This window comes from Xiphophorus maculatus, chromosome 15, assembly GCF_002775205.1.
Source record: "Xiphophorus maculatus strain JP 163 A chromosome 15, X_maculatus-5.0-male, whole genome shotgun sequence".
Classification (NCBI taxonomy): Eukaryota; Metazoa; Chordata; class Actinopteri; order Cyprinodontiformes; family Poeciliidae; genus Xiphophorus; species Xiphophorus maculatus.
Window position 1 is genome coordinate 3,389,150 of NC_036457.1, and position 22,327 is coordinate 3,411,476.

At 39.2% G+C, this 22,327-nt stretch overlaps 1 protein-coding gene and 1 pseudogene across 1 annotated transcript; both read left to right on the forward strand.

The window, feature by feature from the left end:
* The first annotated feature begins 1,319 nt into the window (after positions 1 to 1,319).
* Positions 1,320 to 6,804, forward strand: LOC111611458 (annotated as a pseudogene).
* Positions 6,805 to 9,108: 2,304 nt separating this feature from the next.
* On the forward strand, positions 9,109 to 14,567 carry LOC111611452 (cytochrome P450 2K4-like). The gene is made up of 9 exons (XM_023348276.1): positions 9,109 to 9,374; positions 10,148 to 10,310; positions 10,397 to 10,546; positions 10,747 to 10,907; positions 10,994 to 11,176; positions 12,508 to 12,649; positions 12,771 to 12,955; positions 13,048 to 13,189; positions 13,259 to 14,567. Exons 1-9 carry the CDS (start codon positions 9,168 to 9,170, stop codon positions 13,444 to 13,446), a joined length of 1,521 nt encoding a protein of 506 aa, XP_023204044.1. The 5' UTR covers positions 9,109 to 9,167; the 3' UTR covers positions 13,447 to 14,567.
* Positions 14,568 to 22,327: the final 7,760 nt, after the last annotated feature.

The window sequence follows — 22,327 nt, forward strand, 5'->3', positions numbered from 1 at the left end:
ATAAAATGACACATAACTTATCAAGAAAAACAACAGAATGTTTTTTTTTTTTTAATGTTTTCAGGAAAAACTGAGAAACATTTATACTCTTCTAATTACTGAAGGTGATAAGAGAGCCAGAAATCAGCTTGATCCAAAAAAACACATCAACTGTGCAAAGACTGGAGCAGAGTGACCTCGGCGCTGACATCAGCGCTGACATCACTGAGTCCTGCAAACACGAGACTAATGATCTTTTTATTACTCAGGCATCTGGGTAAAAAGATTAAACACACACACTATGTAAGTAAAATGAAGATACCTGAGAGAATTCAACTTACAAGAGATGGAAAAATAATCTGGGCAAATAAACATTCATGTTGAGCAACAAGAATATCAACGTTTACTGTAAATCTTTAACTTTGCAGCTCTATTAAACTTTGAACTAAATAAATTATTGTCAGCTGTTTCATAACAATCTAAACATGTTAGCCTGGATAGATTTTTCCCCTGAAGAATGAAAAATATAAATTGTCACAGTAGAATAACACAATATTAAAACTTGCAAAATATCAAGAGATAAAATTATGCAATTTTAAAGAACTGCAAAATAAGATTAAGTTGTTAACTTTGACGTTAAAAACTGTAAAATGTTGGGCTGGCTGTAATAACCCATACATGGAGGACTTAGCCGTCGACACGGCCGTCACAGATTCGAGTCTCGGCCTGATGACCTTTGCCTCATATCTTCTCCCTCCCTCATTACACACATTCCAGTTTTGTCTCTCAAATGAAGGCCACACAGAGTCAATAAAACCTTTTAAAAAGCTGTAAAATGTGCCTTCAAACTGTCTGGAGAAAAATTTCCTCTTTTTTATGGTGTTTTTAAAACTATTAAAGATCAGAAATGTTTACAACTGAAGTTTGATTTTTTAAAACATAAAATGCTTTGCAAAGAAAATGTCACTAACTCTTAAAAGGGAACAATAAAAGCAATTTTTTCAGTCTGGGTCTGGTGGGACTCTTTAGTGCTTTTATTTTGAAGGTTTAGAATCCTGGTGCTGTCTAAGATCACGTCTCCAAGAAAACAAAACATCTTCTGTCTGGTTTCAATGCAGTGGAGCACAAGATCTACTCAACCAGTCACACTATATGCGGTGATCCACCTGGCAAAAGTTAATATAAACCTTTAAGGACCACCAGAACCTTCAAGGCTCATTTTGTTTTAGTTTTTTAATATGCACAGCTAACTTGGGTTGTTTCTGACATCTGATATGAAATACTGCAAATACATTGTAATGTTCCAAACTGCCTGTTGTAAACCACATGCTCCACCTCCACCTGTACCTTGGACTTTGCTTCAAATCAAATACATGTCCTACAGTAAAGCTGGTGCACAGCAGCAGGTATTAAACGTGTTGCAGTGATGGGAGCGATGGAGGTTTTTCTCCAGTCATTCAGCCCAGTTTCAGTTTTAGGTTCTGTGGTTTTAATCCTCATTGGGTTTCACTTTTTCCTCTCCAAGTCCAGACCTCAGGGCCACAGACAGGGACCACCAGGACCAAAACCCCTTCCCATCATTGGCAACCTGCTGCAGCTGGATGTTAAGAGACTTGACCAAGCATTCCTGAAGGTGAGACACTACTGATCTCAACATTCCTCTCTACTATATTTCATGTATTTTTGCAATTTACTTTCTTTTAAACTATTATACATCTTGTTTTTTTTATCCATGCTTGCCCAGAACAAAAAATGGGTCCCTGTTGCACTAAAATCTGATTATGTTAAACCGATCAAGTGGGGCTTTGAGAAGACAGAGCATACACATAAACAAATACTGAAGTAAAACGTTAGTCGCTCAGGTTTCCCTCCAGAAAACCTGCTAAGTCTGATGGTAGAGCAGTGGGACAGTCAACCAGCAGCCCGCTGTGATTTTATATTAATGAATTTTGAAATACAATAAACTTCAGCGGTCATTGTAATTTGGAAATAATAGCGTATGAGGCTGATGGGCAGGTACAGAAGTGGTGCAACAGGTGAGCACTCCTTCACGCCCAGTTCAATGTGTCATCGATAAACCCAGTGTAATCTGCCATTACTGTCCCCGTTTATGGTGTATAAAAAAATCTTGCAATGCTTAGCCTGGTGACCCGCGAGGCTTATGACACACTGGGGATAAAACCATGATGGCAGTAGTAGCTCCTTTAGTGGCCTTATCTAGGAACAAAACACAGCTAAGCAGATCTGAGCCAGTATTCAAATCTATAAGGTGAAAGAGAGCACAATGTTCAGCACAATATAAAGCAAATACAAGATATTTACTGACATATGAGGCCCACGTTTCTGAGAAATGAATTAATTTGCATATTCTTTTTTTTCATTATGCACACCTGGCTTCATCATAGCTTTCTAAGACGTATGGATCTGTGTTCACTGTCCACATGGGACCAAAGAAGATGGTGGTCCTGACAGGGTATAAGACGGTGAAAGAAGCATTTGTCAGTTATGCTGAGGAGTTTGGAGAACGGGAAGCACCCATCGTGGCTAAAGAAGCAAACCTGCATCACGGTACAGAATCTTTACAAATTCACATGTAGAGAAGTTAGTTATAGTTAGACATAGTTAGACTTATCTTATTAAACTGTTTTAAACAGGTATTGCGTGGACCAATGGAGACTCCTGGAAGGAAATGCGCCGCTTTGCTTTGACCAACCTGAAGGACTTTGGGATGGGAAAGAAAGTATGTGAGGAGAAAATCATTGAGGAATGTCACGTCCTCATCCAGAAATTAAAGGAGTTTAAAGGTAACAGCAGAGAGGAAGACAATATTATTGATATTGTTGCAAGATTTCACCATGAGAACTTTGTTCTTTAACCTGAAGGATTATAGTTTAGTTAACTGCTGCTCAGAGTTACTCTTTGCAGTCCAACGTCAAAGTAAAACAATTTTCTGAATAGAGTTAATAAAGTGTTGAATAATGATTTTCTGGTTCCTTTGTTGCAGGTGAAGCTTTTGATTCATCCCAACATATAAACTATGCAGTTTGTAATGTAATCTGCTCCATGGTTTATGGCAAAAGATTTGAATATGATGATCTAGAGTTCACTACCGTTGTAAATCGAACAAACCAAGTCATTCAACTGTTGGGCTCGCCATCAATACAGGTGTGACTGGACTGTTTTTAAAGCATAAAATCTGTTAACGTTGGACTGAACAGAGAAGTCACTGTTTATGTTGTGTTCATCATCAGCTGTACAACATGTTCCCAAAGATTGGCAAGCTGGTGTTTTCAGCCAGAAAGAAAATGAGCGATATATTTGCTGCCAATAAACAGCATCATCTGATGCTGCTGAACCGTTTGAAAGAGACTCTCAGTCCACAGATGTGCAGAGGAGTTGCAGACGCTTTCCTCATCCGTCAACAGCAACTCAAGGTCAGAACCTATGTTACATAATTTACTGTTTATTCTCTCAGGACGCTGACAAGCTAATCAACCACTGCTGGAGTTCAGGCCACCGGTTATGAATAATCACAAAATAAACATCCATAAAACCATAAAACCATAAAGAAATGGTTTGTGGTTTGTAGGAAACACACAAATGTCTGTTTACCACAAACAGGGAAATGTCTGAGTATTGATGTTCCTGATATTAGTGGAGCTGTTGACAGCTGGTTGCCATGGCAACGGGGGTGTCTGTGGGATAAGAGTGAAGCTGAGTGGTTGAAAGTTGTTCTTCACTTGTTCTACTGTTATTTGCTTTTTGTTGTGAAACACTGAAGCCCGACTAATTCCTAAAAGTTCAATGAACAATGAAAACTGGACTAATAGGGCGTCCCGTGGTGGCGTAGTGGTTAGCGTGACCCGTATTTGGAGGCCTTGAGTCCTCGTCACGGGTTCGACTCCCGGACCCGACGACATTTGCCGCATGTCTTCCCCTCTTTTCTTCCCCGTTTCCTGTCATCATATAAGGGACACTAGAGCCCACAAAAGACCCCTGGAGGGTAAAAAAACCCAAAACAAACTGGACTAATTGCCTTGTATTCATAAGTCATCAAGTAAGAAAAAAATACTTCAAAAAGTATTTATTGGAATGTCCCTTTCAGTGGCAATTATGTCAATTTTCATGAATTGTCCAGTATAAAAAAATAAATTGGTTTAGCTTTCTTTTGCAGCTTGAAAGAACAGACAGAAACCAAACTATGTGTAGATTCATTTCTAGAAAGAAAACAAGTTTACATATCAAAACTTCGGCAGATTTAATCTAAGCCACATTTTAGAGATAAAAAATGAGGCCTGTTAGCCTTTGCTCAGCCAAACATTTTTGTGACAAATTCCAGCACAAAAACATTTTTCAATACTGAACCATCGGACCAGTCTGCTTGTGGACTCAGTCGGTAGTAATGGTGCCAGTGACACTAGCTATAGCTGCTAATAGTCACTGTCTTATCCAGTAATGTATATCAATGGTGCTCACCCTGGATGCATGACTGGCACACGTGGTGCTCCAACCCCGAAGCTCCAACAGAATCGGCGCCTATGATTTCTCCATAATATACTGTATATCTACTGTATAATCCGTCTTTTTCACACCACTAATAAAAATCATTCTTAATACACTACTAAGAAAGCTATTTTACTACAATATTTTATATACCTTCTACTTGAGCTAAGCAAATGGGAAAGTACTTTAGCATGACATGCGTTAGCCTTTGACTACACATCGAACCGTTTTGGTTTTAAAATCTCAGCTGATCTTCTGCAGGAATCTGGGATCACCGACAGTCTCTATCACAACGACCAACCTGCTGGTGACAGTCATGAACCTGTTCGCTGCTGGAACTGAAACTACATCAACTACCCTGAGATGGGCATTCCTGTATATGGCCAAATATCCAAAATACAAGGTCAGGAACATCTAGTTCTAGATTATGTAAAATAGAACAATGTGCTACAGAACTTATGGTTTCTGCAGATTATTTAAAGAGCTGTTGTATCCTTGTCATTTATTGACTTTGATCTTTCAGACCAGGTCCAGCAGGAGCTGAGGAATGTGATTGGAAGTCGCAGGTTCAGGTTGAAGACAGACAGAACCTGCCTTTTACAGACGCCGTCATCCACGAGATACAGAGAATTGCCAACATTGCTCCTTTGGCAATTCCTCACAGGACTAGCCAAGACGTCACGTTCCAAGGTCATTTTATTGAGAAGGTGAGAAATTAGGCTTGATGGTGCACTATCAACAGCTGTTCCCTATATTTCAACATACAGCATATAAATGATGACTGATTTGTGTTTTTTAGGGAACTCCAGTAATTGCTGTTTTAACGTCCGTCCTGCAAGATGAGAGCGAATGGGAGAAACCGAACGTCTTTTATCCAGGCAACTTCCTCAGCAAAGATGGGAAGTTCCTCAAGCGAGAACGCCTTCCTGCCTTTTTCAGCAGGTTGGACTGATTATTGTCTTATATAGATCCTTACTCTACAGGCATTGGCTGAGGATGTGTTTCTAATAGGTCGCAGGGTTTTGCCTTGGAGAGAGTCTGGCCAGAATGGAGCTTTTCATCTTCTTCGCCACGCTCCTGCAAGCACTTCCGATTTTCTCCTCCACCTGGAGTTACAGAGGAAGAACTCGATCTAACTCCACGAGTTGGTGCTACTCTGAGCCCTCAACCTCACACGCTCTGTGTTATCCCTTTAAATTAAGGAGGAACCTACAGTATATGTGAAAAAAATGGTACTTTATACCTAAAAGAAATCAAAGTAAATGTCCTAAAATAGAGAAAATTTGTTTTTAATGTGAAATCTTTACTCCACAAATATCCACCATCAATCACCATCACCATGTATTCAGATGTTTTGTATCTTCATCAAGTCAAAGTTATTATTTTTGGACAAGCTAAGCTAACTTTCAATGACATTTTGTGCTGTGAAATGAATGATGGTTATGCTGGACCTCCAGCCTTGTACGAGTCAAACTGCAGGAGTTTAGTGTATAACTGCTGAATCAACAATCCACTGCATTTAAAACAATTTGATTCCATCAGAAGGAAGAGGAGGAGTTTCAGGAAAGAAAGTCTGTGATGGAAAACTTAAAACTCTGGAGCCAAGACAAACACACCCTCGTTGCAGCATCGCTGCATCAGGACAGGATCTGTCTTTCACTCGTCGTTCGTTTGGGCGACATCAGCAAAACCTGAAACCTAAAAAATCGATTCTACAAAAGGTAATGGATATCCAATTCAGTCAAACTATAGACCATTGCTTCATCAAAATAAAGTTGTGTCTTTGCACTGTGAAATAATACCTGGAATGCATACAAAGTGTCAATTAGTGTAAATTAATCTTCATTCATTTAGAGCTTAGTACAATCCCTGGTCTTTACATATTCATACAAATTACTATAGATCTTTCTATGGGTTATTTCATCTTTTATTGCTTAAATCTGTGTTAGGTAAAACTAATTAACACTCTCCAAATGTATTTGTCTGAACAGACGGTTACTTGATTTTGTGTGTTTATAGTAAAATTCAAAACAAAAGGTTAATAGAAATGTTTTATGTTCTACAAAGTAAATTGAAGAATGTCTGTTAATGTAGTTAAAATCTTTACATTTCAGAGAAGAGGACGTCTTTCCCAATCTGTTTTTCAGTCAGTCCTGCCAAGAATGACTTACTTCTCCTCCTATATTTAACCTAGGCAAAATTGTTCTTTCAGGTCCAGTAGCTCAAACATTAGTGAGAGAATCTGTTCGCATAAGAGCTTTACTAAGAAATGATGAAATGCCTAAGATGTACATACCTATTAAAATTTAACATTGAGTAATATTTGTCTGTTTTTATTACATATTAAGCCTTTCGTTCACATGAACTCAATCTAATACAAAGTGATCTGTGACTAATAGCAGCAGATCTGAGGTTATTCAGAGACTTTAAAGGACTGTCATTGTTCATTGTTGCATGGTTTCTCATAATATTGCATGACATATTTTAATAAATTAATTCATCATTTCAAAAGTTTCCTGCTTATAAGGAAGAAATATGTTTGGATTTAATGGATCAATTAAATTATCTTGTAACCAGGTTGCTATGTATTGCAAATTTTTTGCTCAGGTCCCTCTTGAAAATGAGATCTAGATCTCAGCGGGGTTTACCTGATTAAATAAAGGAATATATATATATATATATATATATAGAAATATATATAGGAATATTTATAAATCCATGAAATTGATCCATTAATTCAATGTAATCAATTTCCATTGAATTAATAAAAATTAATTCAATGGAAATTTATTTATTTCCAGTAATCGATTACTTTTTTAATCGATTATCAGCGATTAAGAAAGTAATATTACTCTTCAAACTACACCACTTACTCCATTTGACCACAAAGTGGCAGCAAAGATTATCTACTTCCAAACTGCAGGTCTTTGTGTTGATCTGTTTCTGTTTCATCTCTATGCTGCTGATTCCAACAAAAATATTAGAAAATGCAGCTTCTGTCCACTAGGTGGCAGCTGAGCAAAGTAAAAACAACTCGGATCATAAAATGTCTAAAGAAAATACCATTGTTGTTTGCAGACTATCTGCACACAGTAAAACTTCTTGTTAATACTGTAAGCAGTTACAAGCTGTAATCTACATCAGTGAGATGAATCCAGGAAACCAGCAAAAAATGGAGGCTTAGGAAAAAATGAACTGAACGTTGAAAACTACTAATAATATAAAGTTACCTGTAGTTTAAAAACTTGTATTCCTTCTGAATTCTATCTATGGGATAAAATGACACATAACTTATCAAGAAAAACAACAGAATGTTTTTTTTTTTTTAATGTTTTCAGGAAAAACTGAGAAACATTTATACTCTTCTAATTACTGAAGGTGATAAGAGAGCCAGAAATCAGCTTGATCCAAAAAACACATCAACTGTGCAAAGACTGGAGCAGAGTGACCTCGGCGCTGACATCAGCGCTGACATCACTGAGTCCTGCAAACACGAGACTAATGATCTTTTTATTACTCAGGCATCTGGGTAATAAAAAGATTAAACACACAGCTATGTAAGTAAAATGAAGATACCTGAGAGAATTCAACTTACAAGAGATGGAAAAATAATCTGGGCAAAATAAACATTCATGTTGAGCAACAAGAATATCAACGTTTACTGTAAATCTTTAACTTTGCAGCTCTATTAAACTTTGAACTAAATAAATTATTGTCAGCTGTTTCATAACAATCTAAACATGTTAGCCTGGATAGATTTTTCCCCTGAAGAATGAAAAATATAAATTGTCACAGTAGAATAACACAATATTAAAACTTGCAAAATATCAGAGAGATAAAATTATGCAATTTTAAAGAACTGCAAAATAAGATTAAGTTGTTAACTTTGACGTTAAAAACTGTAAAATGTTGGGCTGGCTGTAATAACCCATACATGGAGGACTTAGCCGTCGACACGGCCGTCACAGATTCGAGTCTCGGCCTGATGACCTTTGCCTCATATCTTCTCCCTCCCTCATTACACACATTCCAGTTTTGTCTCTCAAATGAAGGCCACAGAGAGTCAATAAAACCTTTTAAAAAGCTGTAAAATGTGCCTTCAAACTGTCTGGAGAAAAATTTCCTCTTTAGGTTTATGGTGTTTTTAAAACTATTAAGATCAGAAATGTTTACAACTGAAGTTTGATTTTTTTAAAACATAAAATGCTTTGCAAAGAAAATGTCACTAACTCTTAAAAGGGAACAATAAAAGCAATTTTTTCAGTCTGGGTCTGGTGGGACTCTTTAGTGCTTTTATTTTGAAGGTTTAGAATCCTGGTGCTGTCTAAGATCACGTCTCCAAGAAAACAAAACATCTTCTGTCTGGTTTCAATGCAGTGGAGCACAAGATCTACTCAACCAGTCACACTATATGCGGTGATCCACCTGGCAAAAGTTAATATAAACCTTTAAGGACCACCAGAACCTTCAAGGCTCATTTTGTTTTAGTTTTTTAATATGCACAGCTAACTTGGGTTGTTTCTGACATCTGATATGAAATACTGCAAATACATTGTAATGTTCCAAACTGCCTGTTGTAAACCACATGCTCCACCTCCACCTGTACCTTGGACTTTGCTTCAAATCAAATACATGTCCTACAGTAAAGCTGGTGCACAGCAGCAGGTATTAAACGTGTTGCAGTGATGGGAGCGATGGAGGTTTTTCTCCAGTCATTCAGCCCAGTTTCAGTTTTAGGTTCTGTGGTTTTAATCCTCATTGGGTTTCACTTTTTCCTCTCCAAGTCCAGACCTCAGGGCCACAGACAGGGACCACCAGGACCAAAACCCCTTCCCATCATTGGCAACCTGCTGCAGCTGGATGTTAAGAGACTTGACCAAGCATTCCTGAAGGTGAGACACTACTGATCTCAACATTCCTCTCTACTATATTTCATGTATTTTTGCAATTTACTTTCTTTTAAACTATTATACATCTTGTTTTTTTTATCCATGCTTGCCCAGAACAAAAAATGGGTCCCTGTTGCACTAAAATCTGATTATGTTAAACCGATCAAGTGGGGCTTTGAGAAGACAGAGCATACACATAAACAAATACTGAAGTAAAACGTTAGTCGCTCAGGTTTCCCTCCAGAAAACCTGCTAAGTCTGATGGTAGAGCAGTGGGACAGTCAACCAGCAGCCCGCTGTGATTTTATATTAATGAATTTTGAAAATACAATAAACTTCAGCGGTCATTGTAATTTGGAAATAATAGCGTATGAGGCTGATGGGCAGGTACAGAAGTGGTGCAACAGGTGAGCACTCCTTCACGCCCAGTTCAATGTGTCATCGATAAACCCAGTGTAATCTGCCATTACTGTCCCCGTTTATGGTGTATAAAAAAATCTTGCAATGCTTAGCCTGGTGACCCGCCAGGCTTATGACACACTGGGGATAAAACCATGATGGCAGTAGTAGCTCCTTTAGTGGCCTTATCTAGGAACAAAACACAGCTAAGCAGATCTGAGCCAGTATTCAAATCTATAAGGTGAAAGAGAGCACAATGTTCAGCACAATATAAAGCAAATACAAGATATTTACTGACATATGAGGCCCACGTTTCTGAGAAATGAATTAATTTGCATATTCTTTTTTTTCATTATGCACACCTGGCTTCATCATAGCTTTCTAAGACGTATGGATCTGTGTTCACTGTCCACATGGGACCAAAGAAGATGGTGGTCCTGACAGGGTATAAGACGGTGAAAGAAGCATTTGTCAGTTATGCTGAGGAGTTTGGAGAACGGGAAGCACCCATCGTGGCTAAAGAAGCAAACCTGCATCACGGTACAGAATCTTTACAAATTCACATGTAGAGAAGTTAGTTATAGTTAGACATAGTTAGACTTATCTTATTAAACTGTTTTAAACAGGTATTGCGTGGACCAATGGAGACTCCTGGAAGGAAATGCGCCGCTTTGCTTTGACCAACCTGAAGGACTTTGGGATGGGAAAGAAAGTATGTGAGGAGAAAATCATTGAGGAATGTCACGTCCTCATCCAGAAATTAAAGGAGTTTAAAGGTAACAGCAGAGAGGAAGACAATATTATTGATATTGTTGCAAGATTTCACCATGAGAACTTTGTTCTTTAACCTGAAGGATTATAGTTTAGTTAACTGCTGCTCAGAGTTACTCTTTGCAGTCCAACGTCAAAGTAAAACAATTTTCTGAATAGAGTTAATAAAGTGTTGAATAATGATTTTCTGGTTCCTTTGTTGCAGGTGAAGCTTTTGATTCATCCCAACATATAAACTATGCAGTTTGTAATGTAATCTGCTCCATGGTTTATGGCAAAAGATTTGAATATGATGATCTAGAGTTCACTACCGTTGTAAATCGAACAAACCAAGTCATTCAACTGTTGGGCTCGCCATCAATACAGGTGTGACTGGACTGTTTTTAAAGCATAAAATCTGTTAACGTTGGACTGAACAGAGAAGTCACTGTTTATGTTGTGTTCATCATCAGCTGTACAACATGTTCCCAAAGATTGGCAAGCTGGTGTTTTCAGCCAGAAAGAAAATGAGCGATATATTTGCTGCCAATAAACAGCATCATCTGATGCTGCTGAACCGTTTGAAAGAGACTCTCAGTCCACAGATGTGCAGAGGAGTTGCAGACGCTTTCCTCATCCGTCAACAGCAACTCAAGGTCAGAACCTATGTTACATAATTTACTGTTTATTCTCTCAGGACGCTGACAAGCTAATCAACCACTGCTGGAGTTCAGGCCACCGGTTATGAATAATCACAAAATAAACATCCATAAAACCATAAAACCATAAAGAAATGGTTTGTGGTTTGTAGGAAACACACAAATGTCTGTTTACCACAAACAGGGAAATGTCTGAGTATTGATGTTCCTGATATTAGTGGAGCTGTTGACAGCTGGTTGCCATGGCAACGGGGGTGTCTGTGGGATAAGAGTGAAGCTGAGTGGTTGAAAGTTGTTCTTCACTTGTTCTACTGTTATTTGCTTTTTGTTGTGAAACACTGAAGCCCGACTAATTCCTAAAAGTTCAATGAACAATGAAAACTGGACTAATAGGGCGTCCCGTGGTGGCGTAGTGGTTAGCGTGACCCGTATTTGGAGGCCTTGAGTCCTCGTCACGGGTTCGACTCCCGGACCCGACGACATTTGCCGCATGTCTTCCCCTCTTTTCTTCCCCGTTTCCTGTCATCATATAAGGGACACTAGAGCCCACAAAAGACCCCCTGGAGGGTAAAAAAACCCAAAACAAACTGGACTAATTGCCTTGTATTCATAAGTCATCAAGTAAGAAAAAAATACTTCAAAAAGTATTTATTGGAATGTCCCTTTCAGTGGCAATTATGTCAATTTTCATGAATTGTCCAGTATAAAAAAATAAATTGGTTTAGCTTTCTTTTGCAGCTTGAAAGAACAGACAGAAACCAAACTATGTGTAGATTCATTTCTAGAAAGAAAACAAGTTTACATATCAAAACTTCGGCAGATTTAATCTAAGCCACATTTTAGAGATAAAAAATGAGGCCTGTTAGCCTTTGCTCAGCCAAACATTTTTGTGACAAATTCCAGCACAAAAACATTTTTCAATACTGAACCATCGGACCAGTCTGCTTGTGGACTCAGTCGGTAGTAATGGTGCCAGTGACACTAGCTATAGCTGCTAATAGTCACTGTCTTATCCAGTAATGTATATCAATGGTGCTCACCCTGGATGCATGACTGGCACACGTGGTGCTCCAACCCCGAAGCTCCAACAGAATCGGCGCCTATGATTTCTCCATAATATACTGTATATCTACTGTATATCCGTCTTTTTCACACCACTAATAAAAATCATTCTTAATACACTACTAAGAAAGCTATTTTACTACAATATTTTATATACCTTCTACTTGAGCTAAGCAAATGGGAAAGTACTTTAGCATGACATGCGTTAGCCTTTGACTACACATCGAACCGTTTTGGTTTTTAAAATCTCAGCTGATCTTCTGCAGGAATCTGGGATCACCGACAGTCTCTATCACAACGACAACCTGCTGGTGACAGTCATGAACCTGTTCGCTGCTGGAACTGAAACTACATCAACTACCCTGAGATGGGCATTCCTGTATATGGCCAAATATCCAAAAATACAAGGTCAGGAACATCTAGTTCTAGATTATGTAAAAATAGAACAATGTGCTACAGAACTTATGGTTTCTGCAGATTATTTAAAGAGCTGTTGTATCCTTGTCATTTATTGACTTTGATCTTTCAGACCAGGTCCAGCAGGAGCTGAGGAATGTGATTGGAAGTCGGCAGGTTCAGGTTGAAGACAGACAGAACCTGCCTTTTACAGACGCCGTCATCCACGAGATACAGAGAATTGCCAACATTGCTCCTTTGGCAATTCCTCACAGGACTAGCCAAGACGTCACGTTCCAAGGTCATTTTATTGAGAAGGTGAGAAATTAGGCTTGATGGTGCACTATCAACAGCTATTCCCTATATTTCAACATACAGCATATAAATGATGACTGATTTGTGGTTTTTAGGGAACTCCAGTAATTGCTGTTTTAACGTCCGTCCTGCAAGATGAGAACGAATGGGAGAAACCGAACGTCTTTTATCCAGGCAACTTCCTCAGCAAAGATGGGAAGTTCCTCAAGCGAGACGCCTTCCTGCCTTTTTCAGCAGGTCAGACTGATTATTGTCTTATATAGATCCTTACTCTACAGGCATTGGCTGAGGATGTGTTTCTAATAGGTCGCAGGGTTTGCCTTGGAGAGAGTCTGGCCAGAATGGAGCTTTTCATCTTCTTCGCCACGCTCCTGCAGCACTTCCGATTTTCTCCTCCACCTGGAGTTACAGAGGAAGAACTCGATCTAACTCCACGAGTTGGTGCTACTCTGAGCCCTCAACCTCACACGCTCTGTGTTATCCCTTTAAATTAAGGAGGAACCTACAGTATATGTGAAAAAAATGGTACTTTATACCTAAAAGAAATCAAAGTAAATGTCCTAAAATAGAGAAAATTTGTTTTTAATGTGAAATCTTTACTCCACAAATATCCACCATCAATCACCATCACCATGTATTCAGATGTTTTGTATCTTCATCAAGTCAAAGTTATTATTTTTGGACAAGCTAAGCTAACTTTCAATGACATTTTGTGCTGTGAAATGAATGATGGTTATGCTGGACCTCCAGCCTTGTACGAGTCAAACTGCAGGAGTTTAGTGTATAACTGCTGAATCAACAATCCACTGCATTTAAAACAATTTGATTCCATCAGAAGGAAGAGGAGGAGTTTCAGGAAAGAAAGTCTGTGATGGAAAACTTAAAACTCTGGAGCCAAGACAAACACACCTTCGTTGCAGCATCGCTGCATCAGGACAGGATCTGTCTTTCACTCGTCGTTCGTTTGGGCGACATCAGCAAAACCTGAAACCTAAAAATCGATTCTACAAAAGGTAATGGATATCCAATTCAGTCAAACTATAGACCATTGCTTCATCAAAATAAAGTTGTGTCTTTGCACTGTGAAATAATACCTGGAATGCATACAAAGTGTCAATTAGTGTAAATTAATCTTCATTCATTTAGAGCTTAGTACAATCCCTGGTCTTTACATATTCATACAAATTACTATAGATCTTTCTATGGGTTATTTCATCTTTTATTGCTTAAATCTGTGTTAGGTAAAACTAATTAACACTCTCCAAATGTATTTGTCTGAACAGACGGTTACTTGATTTTGTGTGTTTATAGTAAAATTCAAAACAAAAAGGTTAATAGAAATGTTTTATGTTCTACAAAGTAAATTGAAGAATGTCTGTTAATGTAGTTAAAATCTTTACATTTCAGAGAAGAGGACATCTTTCCCAATCTGTTTTTCAGTCAGTCCTGCCAAGAATGACTTACTTCTCCTCCTATATTTAACCTAGGCAAAATTGTTCTTTCAGGTCCAGTAGCTCAAACATTAGTGAGAGAATCTGTTCGCATAAGAGCTTTACTAAGAAATGATGAAATGCCTAAGATGTACATACCTATTAAAATTTAACATTGAGTAATATTTGTCTGTTTTTATTACATATTAAGCCTTTCGTTCACATGAACTCAATCTAATACAAAGTGATCTGTGACTAATAGCAGCAGATCTGAGGTTATTCAGAGACTTTAAAGGACTGTCATTGTTTCATTGTTGCATGGTTTCTCATAATATTGCATGACATATTTTAATAAATTAATTCATCATTTCAAAAGTTTCCTGCTTATAAGGAAGAAATATGTTTGGATTTAATGGATCAATTAAATTATCTTGTAACCAGGTTGCTATGTATTGCAAATTTTTTGCTCAGGTCCCTCTTGAAAATGAGATCTAGATCTCAGCGGGGTTTACCTGATTAAATAAAGGAATATATATATATATAGAAATATATATAGGAATATTTATAAATCCATGAAATTGATCCATTAATTCAATGTAATCAATTTCCATTGAATTAATAAAAATTAATTCAATGGAAATTTATTTATTTCCAGTAATCGATTACTTTTTTAATCGATTATCAGCGATTAAGAAAGTAAATATTACTCTTCAAACTACACCACTTACTCCATTTGACCACAAAGTGGCAGCAAAGATTATCTACTTCCAAACTGCAGGTCTTTGTGTTGATCTGTTTCTGTTTCATCTCTATGCTGCTGATTCCAACAAAAATATTAGAAAATGCAGCTTCTGTCCACTAGGTGGCAGCTGAGCAAAGTAAAAACAACTCGGATCATAAAATGTCTAAAGAAAATACCATTGTTGTTTGCAGACTATGTAGCGCTTTCTTCACTGCGCAGCTCTGACTGCAAGTTGTAATATTAACCAGCTTATATAATTAGAACTAGGTACGATACGGAGTCATGATAATGGTGAATAATTAATACAACTGATGCAAAAGTAAAGTTAATACTGCTATTTATTGCAGTGGCTATAATAATAATAATAATAATAATAATACCAAAACAACAAAACAATAAATTTTCCAAAAAAACGGAAGGAGGGAAAAAAAAACAACCCAACAAAATAATTATTATAATCAGTGATATGTCAGAATCCAATAGAGTCCACAATAAGTCCAAAAGCAAAAAGGAGACAAGTATTTTCCCCTTGCAATACTCCTTAAGAGTTTTAGTTCATTTCCTGTAGGAAAAAATGCAGTTCCGTTTCCTACCACCAGGTGGTGGGTGGGTAGCTCGCCATCTTCCTTCGTCAAAGAGGTGAATCCAAGGAAGAAAAAAAACCTGACCTAAAAGGCCAGATAACACATTTAGTTCATTTGTACTAAAGGGGGGGGGCAATAAGACTGTTAAATACATTCTTCCTATATTTTAACAACATCAAGAAAAAAGAAATCCTTTTAAAAAGTGCACTTCATAATTCAAGTTCAAAATCAATTAAGTAATCTAATTAGCAATCATTACAAACAACTAATATTGAATCAAATCAATCGACTTAAAATGTGATTGATCAAAGTAGCTACAAACTAAATCATATTAGGTACCAAATTCCATTGTTGCACCAACATGGAGTGCAAACACCAATAAGAAATCATGAAAAAATAATCAAATCTAAAATTGAAAAACAAACCCTTAAATGTTAAAGGTGTGGTCTTTAATTCGGCTGCCATTAAGCAAGTAATAAGTAGAACAATTTGATGTGAGCCATTGATTGTCGAGTTGATTTCTAACGCTAACTAGCGGAGCAGAACGAAAATAATTCCCCGTTTTGTTTTATACTCACCGTCGAGTAATGATTGCCTGAGGAGGTATGGTAACTTGTTCGATTTTGGCAATAGATCACAACCTGAGTGGTTTAACGGGAGGCAACATTAGCGGCGCGATCAGTACAGCTATTATACAACAACAGTCAGATGACATTCAACACTCACCGCAAATCTTCAAGTCTCAAAGACAAAACAACCGATGAGTCAATCTAAGCGCTCTGGTTGTTTTATAAACAACCGATCAGACAGCCAACAATGAGCAGCAGCAATGTTTGGAGAAAAGAGGAGAAACCCGGAAGCACACAACAATCAATTTAAAGGGGCAGCTCAAAGGGAAGGTGATTGGGTCATGGTGGTCACCTGGGTTACACATTCCCCCCCTAATCCCATGCACGTCCCCGTACATGGACCAGGTTGAGTCTGGATGGCAGGGACAGTTATGCGTTCATCCTCCTCAGTCTCTTCAAGAGCATGTGAGAATGCAGTGGTCAAACCATGAAACAATAACTGGATGCTCTTCAACAGTGGGTGGCCCAGTTGAGAGTACTGTAGACGTTCTGGTGGTCTTCTTGCTCGGGTTGATCTTCGCAATAATGGTTCTGATTCTGGGCTTAATGATTCTGATTCAGCATCTGAGTCCACGTCTGGTTCAATATTACTAGTGGAGGGTTCTGGAGTGACTGGCTCAGGAACAGGACTTCCCTCAGCTGCAGGGCCTCCAGCAGAATCATCAGATTTTGAACTGATGGATATTGCCTCTCTGTCCACAGGTTGTAATCCCATTAACTCATCTGAGACAACTGGAAATTCCTGTTCTAAATCCTCTTCTGCAGCAGAGGATGGGGGCTGATCAGGAACTTCAGGTAGATCTACAGGTGGAACAGATTGTTGGACAGGAGGTAATGGTAAATTAACAGTAGTGATAAATTCCATAGGCTCAAAAGAAGAGGGATCATATATAGGTGAAATGATCTCATCCTCTGATGTTTCTTTATCGTCAGGATCAGGTAAGTTCACAGACAGATGTTTTTTTCTCTTCATAGGCAAGTTTTTTTTAGAGCTCTGCTCAGGTAAGTAATTACAGGGCAACAAAAGATCACGATGAAGTGTTCTGAGAGGTTTATCCTGGTTCTCTGGTTTTACAGTATAAACAGGGAGATTGCCAGCCCTCTTTACCACTACATATATGTCAGGTTCCCATTTGTCAGCCAATTTTTGCTTTCCTCTCAGTCGGACGTTTCTAACAAGGACCCTGTCTCCCACGGCAAGTTCAGAATTAGTGACATGCCGATCGAAAGAGATCTTGTTGCGGGACATCACCTTCTCTGAGTTCTCCACAGCCAGCTGATAACTGTCTTGCAGGCGTGCTTTCAATCCTTGGACATATTGCAGGTGAGAGGTAGTGGTGTCTTCTTCCAGTGGTAACCCAAAAGCCACATCTATGGGAAGACGAGGTTGACGACCAAACATTAGTTCATATGGAGAAAACCCTGTGACATCATTCTTAGTGCAATTATATGCATGTACAAGTGGTTTCACAAAATCTTTCCATCGTGATTTATTCTGCTCACTTAATGTCCCCAACATGTTAAGCAATGTACGATTGAATCTTTCCACTGGGTTACCTCTTGGGTGATAAGGAGTTGTCCTTCCTTTATGGATGCCAGCAATATCACAAAGTTCTTTGATGGTACGGGACTCAAAATCCGGTCCTTGGTCACTGTGTAGCCTCTCTGGAATGCCATAGTGGACAAAGAAATTTTCCCACAAGCATTTAGCAACAGTTCGAGCTTTCTGATTTGGTGTTGGAACAGCGACAGCATACTTTGTGAAGTGATCTGTAATCACAAGAATATCTTTCACTCTGCGGTCTGGCTCCAAAGACAAGAAGTCCATGCACACCAACTCTAGAGGTCTTGATGTCTTGATGTTAACGAGAGGTGCAGCATGTTCAGGTAAGGTTTTCCTTTTTACACATCGTTCACAGGTCTTGATTTTGTTATAAATATCAGCAGACATGCGTGGCCAGAAAAACCGAGAACGAATTAAATCTAAGGTCCTCTCGATCCCAAGGTGGCCCATACGATCATGAAGCTGAACCATCACCATATGCCGACACTCCTCTGGTAACACTAACTGATAGGCTACTCTGTTTCCCACTTGCCGTCTCCTGAGAAGAAGGTTGTTACGGAGCTCCAATTTATTTACTTCTCTCAACAGTAGTGGCAAATCTGGAAGTACATCCCTCAGTGATGGCGGGGGAGATTCCCCTCTCTCAAGCTGAGCAATCACATGTTGGATGGTGGAATCAGCTCGCTGTTTAGCAGCAAGATCAGCAGTGGAAAACCGAGGGAGAACAGAGGTAGCAAATTGGGTGTCGTTCGTGTAACTGTCAGGTAAGCTTTCCACATGGGCAGTCAAAGAAAGAACAAAGGCATGGTCATTGCTTGAACTGAGCACCAATTGGCGGTCACAGATGGCTTCAACAATGTGCTGGTCAAGAGAGGTGCAACCTGGCTCCTCGAGATGATGTTGAACGAACTTCAACACTCTCTCCCTTTCTTTGCAAGATTTAAAATCATCAGGCATTTCAGAATGTGGTCGTCGGGACAGCCCATCAGCATCAGCATTCAATTTTCCTGCTCTGTAAACAATCTTAAAGGTAAATGTGGACAGAGCAGAGAGCCATCTATAACTTGTAGCATCAAGCTTAGCTGATGTCAATAGGTAGGGCAATGGATTGCTGTCTGTGACCACAGTGAATTGTGTGCCATATAGGTAGTCATTAAACTTCTCAGTAACTGCCCATTTCAGTGCCAGAAATTCTAATTTATGTGCTGGGTAGTTTGATTCACTTCTGGACAGACCTCTACTTGCATAAGCTACAACTCGACTTTTGCCATCAATTTCTTGATATAGCACTGCTCCAAGACCTGCAGAACTGGCATCAGTATGGAGAATGTATGGCTTACTAGGATCTGCAAATGCAAGTACAGGAGAAGTAGTAAGTTTTTCAATAATAGTTTTAAATGCATGCTGACAAGATTCAGTCCAACGTTCAGCAAAAGGCTCTTTTGGGTTGAAATAGTTTTGGGGTTTCAACATAGGTTTTGGTTTCTTTCGGTTAGGTGGATAGCCGGCAGTGAGGTCATGTAGCGGCTTGACGATTGTAGAATAATCCTTCACAAATCGTCGATAATATCCTGCAAATCCCAGGAATGATCTTAGTTCTTTCAAATTCTTTGGCACCGGCCAAGATGCAAGAGTGGAAATTTTATCAGGATCTGTCTCCACACCATCCTGGGACACAACATGGCCGAGATACTTCACTGAAGTTTGGAAGAACACGCATTTTTCAACAGACAGTTTTAGTCCAAAGTCCTTTAATTTGTTTAGGACTTTCATCAATCTTTCTTCATGTTCTTCAAGAGTTGGTGCGAAGATGATCAAATCGTCAATAAAAACCAAGACCTCTTTCAAATGGAGCTCACCCATACATTTTTCCATAAGTCGCTGAAATGTGCTTGGAGCATTGGTCACTCCCTGCGGCATGCGATTAAATTCCCAGAAGCCTAAAGGACAAACAAATGCTGTCTTGTCCTTATCAGCTTCCTCCATCTCTATCTGGTAATACCCAGATTTTAGGTCCAGCACAGAGAACCATTTAGAGCCTGCCAGTGCAGTAAATGCATCTTCTAGCTTCGGAAGAGCATAAGCATCTTTAATAGTTTGCATGTTGAGTTTTCGATAATCAATACAAAGACGTACAGCGCCATTTTTCTTACGAACCACCACAATGGGTGAGGCAAATGGAGACTCGGATTCACGGATTATTCCAGACTCAAACAATTCTTGCAGATGCTTTCTCACAGCATCAACATCCTGTGGATGTATAGGGCGTGGTCTCTGTTTAAATGGTGTCGGGTCAGACAATCTTATCTGATGTTTTACTTTGTCTGTTCGACCAAAATCAAGGTCGTGTTTGGCAAAGACCTCTGGTATGTTGTTGAGCTTTGAAATGATCCGACTTTTCCATTCTGGTGTTAGAGGTGATTCTCCAAAATTATATTGAAGCGGAGTTGTTAATGGCGCTGCAAACTCATGGATTTTGACACTATGCTCTTTTGAGATAACAGACTGGAACGCAGCAATCTCTGCAATGGCTGCTCTGGCGGGGATGATGACAGGATGGTTTGACTCATTAGTTACCACAACTGGCAGATTACAAGGCCGATGTTGAGGTATATTAATGAGACAGGTGTTAACCAAAAGTCCGCCAGGCAGACAGGAAGAAGCTGGGTATTCAACAACAACCACCTTCTCTTCCCTCAGTAACCGTGCGGTCAAACATCCCTCAAGAACAACAGTTTGACCAGATAATATTGTTTGTGGTTGGTCAGACTGCAGAGTTAGGACAACTGGATTTTCAGATGTGGTTTGAGTATGCCTGCGCTGCAGGATCTTCAGGACAGTTTGATACCCAAAGGCAATGGGCTTAAAAGTAGTAGACTGGCTCTCAAGGTGCTTTTTGTAAGCAATGTCAAGGGTATTTGTGCCTACTAGTAAAAGTGGATGTGTAGTTTTGGTGTCTGGAACCACCAAAGCTAGGGTGTCCACATCAATTGGTGACCCAAGAAATTCAGGTGGAAAAGTCAAATTTAATTCAATGTACCCAAGGTATGGCACATTTTGACCATTAGCACCCTCAACTTCCAACAGACTGTTCAAAGGCATAATTTCATGGTCAAAAAGGTGCATATTATAAAATGAATGTGGTACTGTAGTGACTTGCGACCCACTGTCAAGAAGACAGCTGAAGGTGGTTCCTTTTATTTGAATCTGGCCCATGCTCTTCATGCCAATAAGACCCTTGGGTAATACACAAGACAATTCAGAATGGGGTTTGGGACAGCTAATAGTAGCAGCTCCTGAGTGTCCCTCAGCAGAAACTGCATTTAGTTTAACGGCTGGCTCGAATTTTTTTCATCCCATGCTTGTTGTTTCTGACGGAGCTGTCTCTTCTTATGTTCCACAAGGCCTGGATTCGCTTTATTACTACAATGGGAAGAAATATGACCATCTTCACCACAGTTAAAGCAATATCCTGCCTTTGGTCTTCCAGCAGTCTGAGGTGAGGTAAAACTGGTACCTGGCTTAGACTTGGTCTGCCGTAACTCTGATTTTACACTAACGGATGTCTTTTTAGACATAAAGGAAGACATCTGTTGTTGGAGTTGTTGAATCTGCTTTTTTAATTCTTTCAGTTCTTCATTAACTGTCTCATGACCACAAGAGCAAGTACTTTGAGACTGAATGGTCACTTTCTGTTTAGATGACTGGATGTGCTTTCTCATTAGAGATTCTTTAGCAATTTGTCTGTCCTCTTCTGTTCGGAGTGACAACAGGAGTTCAGAAAATGGTGGAGGATTTCTTTTCTTTTCCTCAAGCTGTAACTTGGAGATAACTGAATTGTCCCAGCATCCACGACAGAACTGTCTAAGTAAATACATATCCTTGTCTCTTGGTAATATTCCTCCTCTTTTTATTACTGTGCTGAGAGTCAGCTGCAATCGCTGGAGATAAGAGGATGGCCGCTCACCAGGATTCTGGAAAATGTTCAGAAACTGAGCAAACAGCTCCTCTCCATCTTGTACTGTTTGAAAAGCTGAATCAAGGACTTGAAGAAGGGTGGAAGGTGATGCACCCGGGCTCAAACATTTAATCAAATCGGCAGCTGGTGATAAACTTTCAACAATTCGCCGATTAATATGCAGTCTGGAAAGGCTGGGATCAGCAAGCAGCAACTCTATTTGGGATCGCCATGAGTCATAATCCGCTTCGTTGCTTGGTTTTGGAATTTTTCCTGAAAATGAGCGGAGTTTAAGTGAGGATGTAGAAAAGTCACTATTTTTTACAACATGCTCCACCACAACTTTTTGAACATTCTGTGGAATAAGGTCATTCCCTGACAAAGAAACTCTCTGGATTGGCGGTGTAGGAGAGCGGCTAGCTCCAGGTGGCTCTCCCTGCCAATCAGTATATGAATGGGTTGGAGGGG

What these genes read in the sequence shown, in the direction of transcription:
- LOC111611452 (XM_023348276.1), top strand. Translation starts at nt 9,168, where the DNA reads ATGGGAGCGATGGAGGTTTTTCTCCAGTCATTCAGCCCAGTTTCAGTT. An exon ending in GAAATTAAAGGAGTTTAAAG is followed by an intron (nt 10,547 to 10,746) that starts GTAACAGCAGAG and finishes CCTTTGTTGCAG; the next exon opens with GTGAAGCTTTTGATTCATCC. An exon ending in TCCGTCAACAGCAACTCAAG is followed by an intron (nt 11,177 to 12,507) that starts GTCAGAACCTAT and finishes GATCTTCTGCAG; the next exon opens with GAATCTGGGATCACCGACAG.